The sequence below is a fragment of the Phalaenopsis equestris genome, unplaced genomic scaffold (genome assembly GCF_001263595.1).
Source record: "Phalaenopsis equestris unplaced genomic scaffold, ASM126359v1 Scaffold195549, whole genome shotgun sequence".
Classification (NCBI taxonomy): Eukaryota; Viridiplantae; Streptophyta; class Magnoliopsida; order Asparagales; family Orchidaceae; genus Phalaenopsis; species Phalaenopsis equestris.
In genome coordinates, this window is record NW_018215498.1 from 1 (window position 1) to 1,315 (window position 1,315).

Below are 1,315 nucleotides of genomic sequence, written 5' to 3' on the forward strand. Positions count from 1 at the left end.
AAATTACTAGGCAAACATTGAGTGGATGATATTTATTCACATGAGAACGAGTGTGCAACAACAGCATAACTATTGTCAATCGGGACCTACACTTACCAGGACTTTCATCCTTTCTTTTCCTCTCGCTCTACAACAATATGTAATCATTATCCTTTAATTTGTTATATGTCCTATCATTAAATAGCATAAGATAGCATAAATACTATACAAATGTTTGAACCAATTCTCTCCAACTTTTGTTAGTAGATGTGGAATCAAATTAAGCAGTATCATATGTATAATCAGATTACAACCATCAATCACAATTGGCATCTAATATATCCTCAAAACAATATTCATATACCAATATTTATTTATATAGAAACAACACAAGCACCATCACCAATAGAATGCTTGTGACATGCATCGATACTCAACAAACAAGATAAAACCTGGGATAGCGTTTTTAGCGTCTTGCAGCTCAGTTCAATCTAAACATTCACCTAAGAGCAAATAATGGTAATAAAATAGTCTAAAGGCGAATCAGAATTAGTTGCATACAAGTAAACTTAAATAATATTCACATTTAACTGTTGTAGGAACACACAAGGAAATTTAATCAATATGCAAAATTTCAATGAAAGGCGTGAAATTACAGTACACGTCCAATTTTACAGAGCAATCTTCGCCGTAAATTTTAGGTGATAATATAATCGAGCAATATTGTACCTCATAAGCATTTGCTATTTTAACAAACAGCTTTCTCGACTCCGGATCTGGGTTTTTATCCGGATGACTGAAAAAAAATGAAAATCAGTCAACCTCCGAGCAAAAACAAACAGCATCGGAAGTGAGATCTGATCAGTTAATCATACTATTTTAAAGAAAGCTTGTAGTACGCCTTCTTGATCTCCGACGCATTAGCACTCTGCGAAACCCTAGACGTAGATGGGACAGTTACGATTCAATTAGTAAACTGCAAAATCAGACGAGGCCAATGTCAACTATGTAGAACGGCTGCAAGGAGTAGAGAAACTACCCGAGGAGTTCATAACAGTCATCTTCGTCGCAGTAGATGCCGTGAGCTGACCGGGGGAGGAGGGAGAGGACGAGGAAGAGAAGAGCAGAAAGAGAAACTCCGCGGGACCAGGAAGCTCTGATCGAGAACCGGGATTGTGCCATTGATTTCATTTCTCTGTTACAGAGAATGTGAGACCGTGCTCTAAATATAAATTTTTATGTAACATGATTTTTATTGCGAATTTGAAGCCATATAATCAATTCTGCGGGGCACGAATTCAAATTTTTTGATGTAAATTATATTTTATAATTTTTT

General features: G+C 36.0%; 1 protein-coding gene across 1 annotated transcript; it reads right to left on the reverse strand.

Moving 5' to 3' along the window:
• Positions 1–708: 708 nt before the first annotated feature.
• On the reverse strand, positions 709–1,245 carry LOC110035038 (dnaJ protein ERDJ7-like; the record flags this gene model as incomplete). The annotated part of the gene is made up of 3 exons (XM_020739277.1): positions 1,019–1,245; positions 855–917; positions 709–775 (listed from the first exon to the last, which is right to left on the reverse strand). Coding segments are annotated over exons 1-3 (282 nt in total), but the record flags the coding sequence as incomplete, so codon positions are not given.
• Positions 1,246–1,315: the final 70 nt, after the last annotated feature.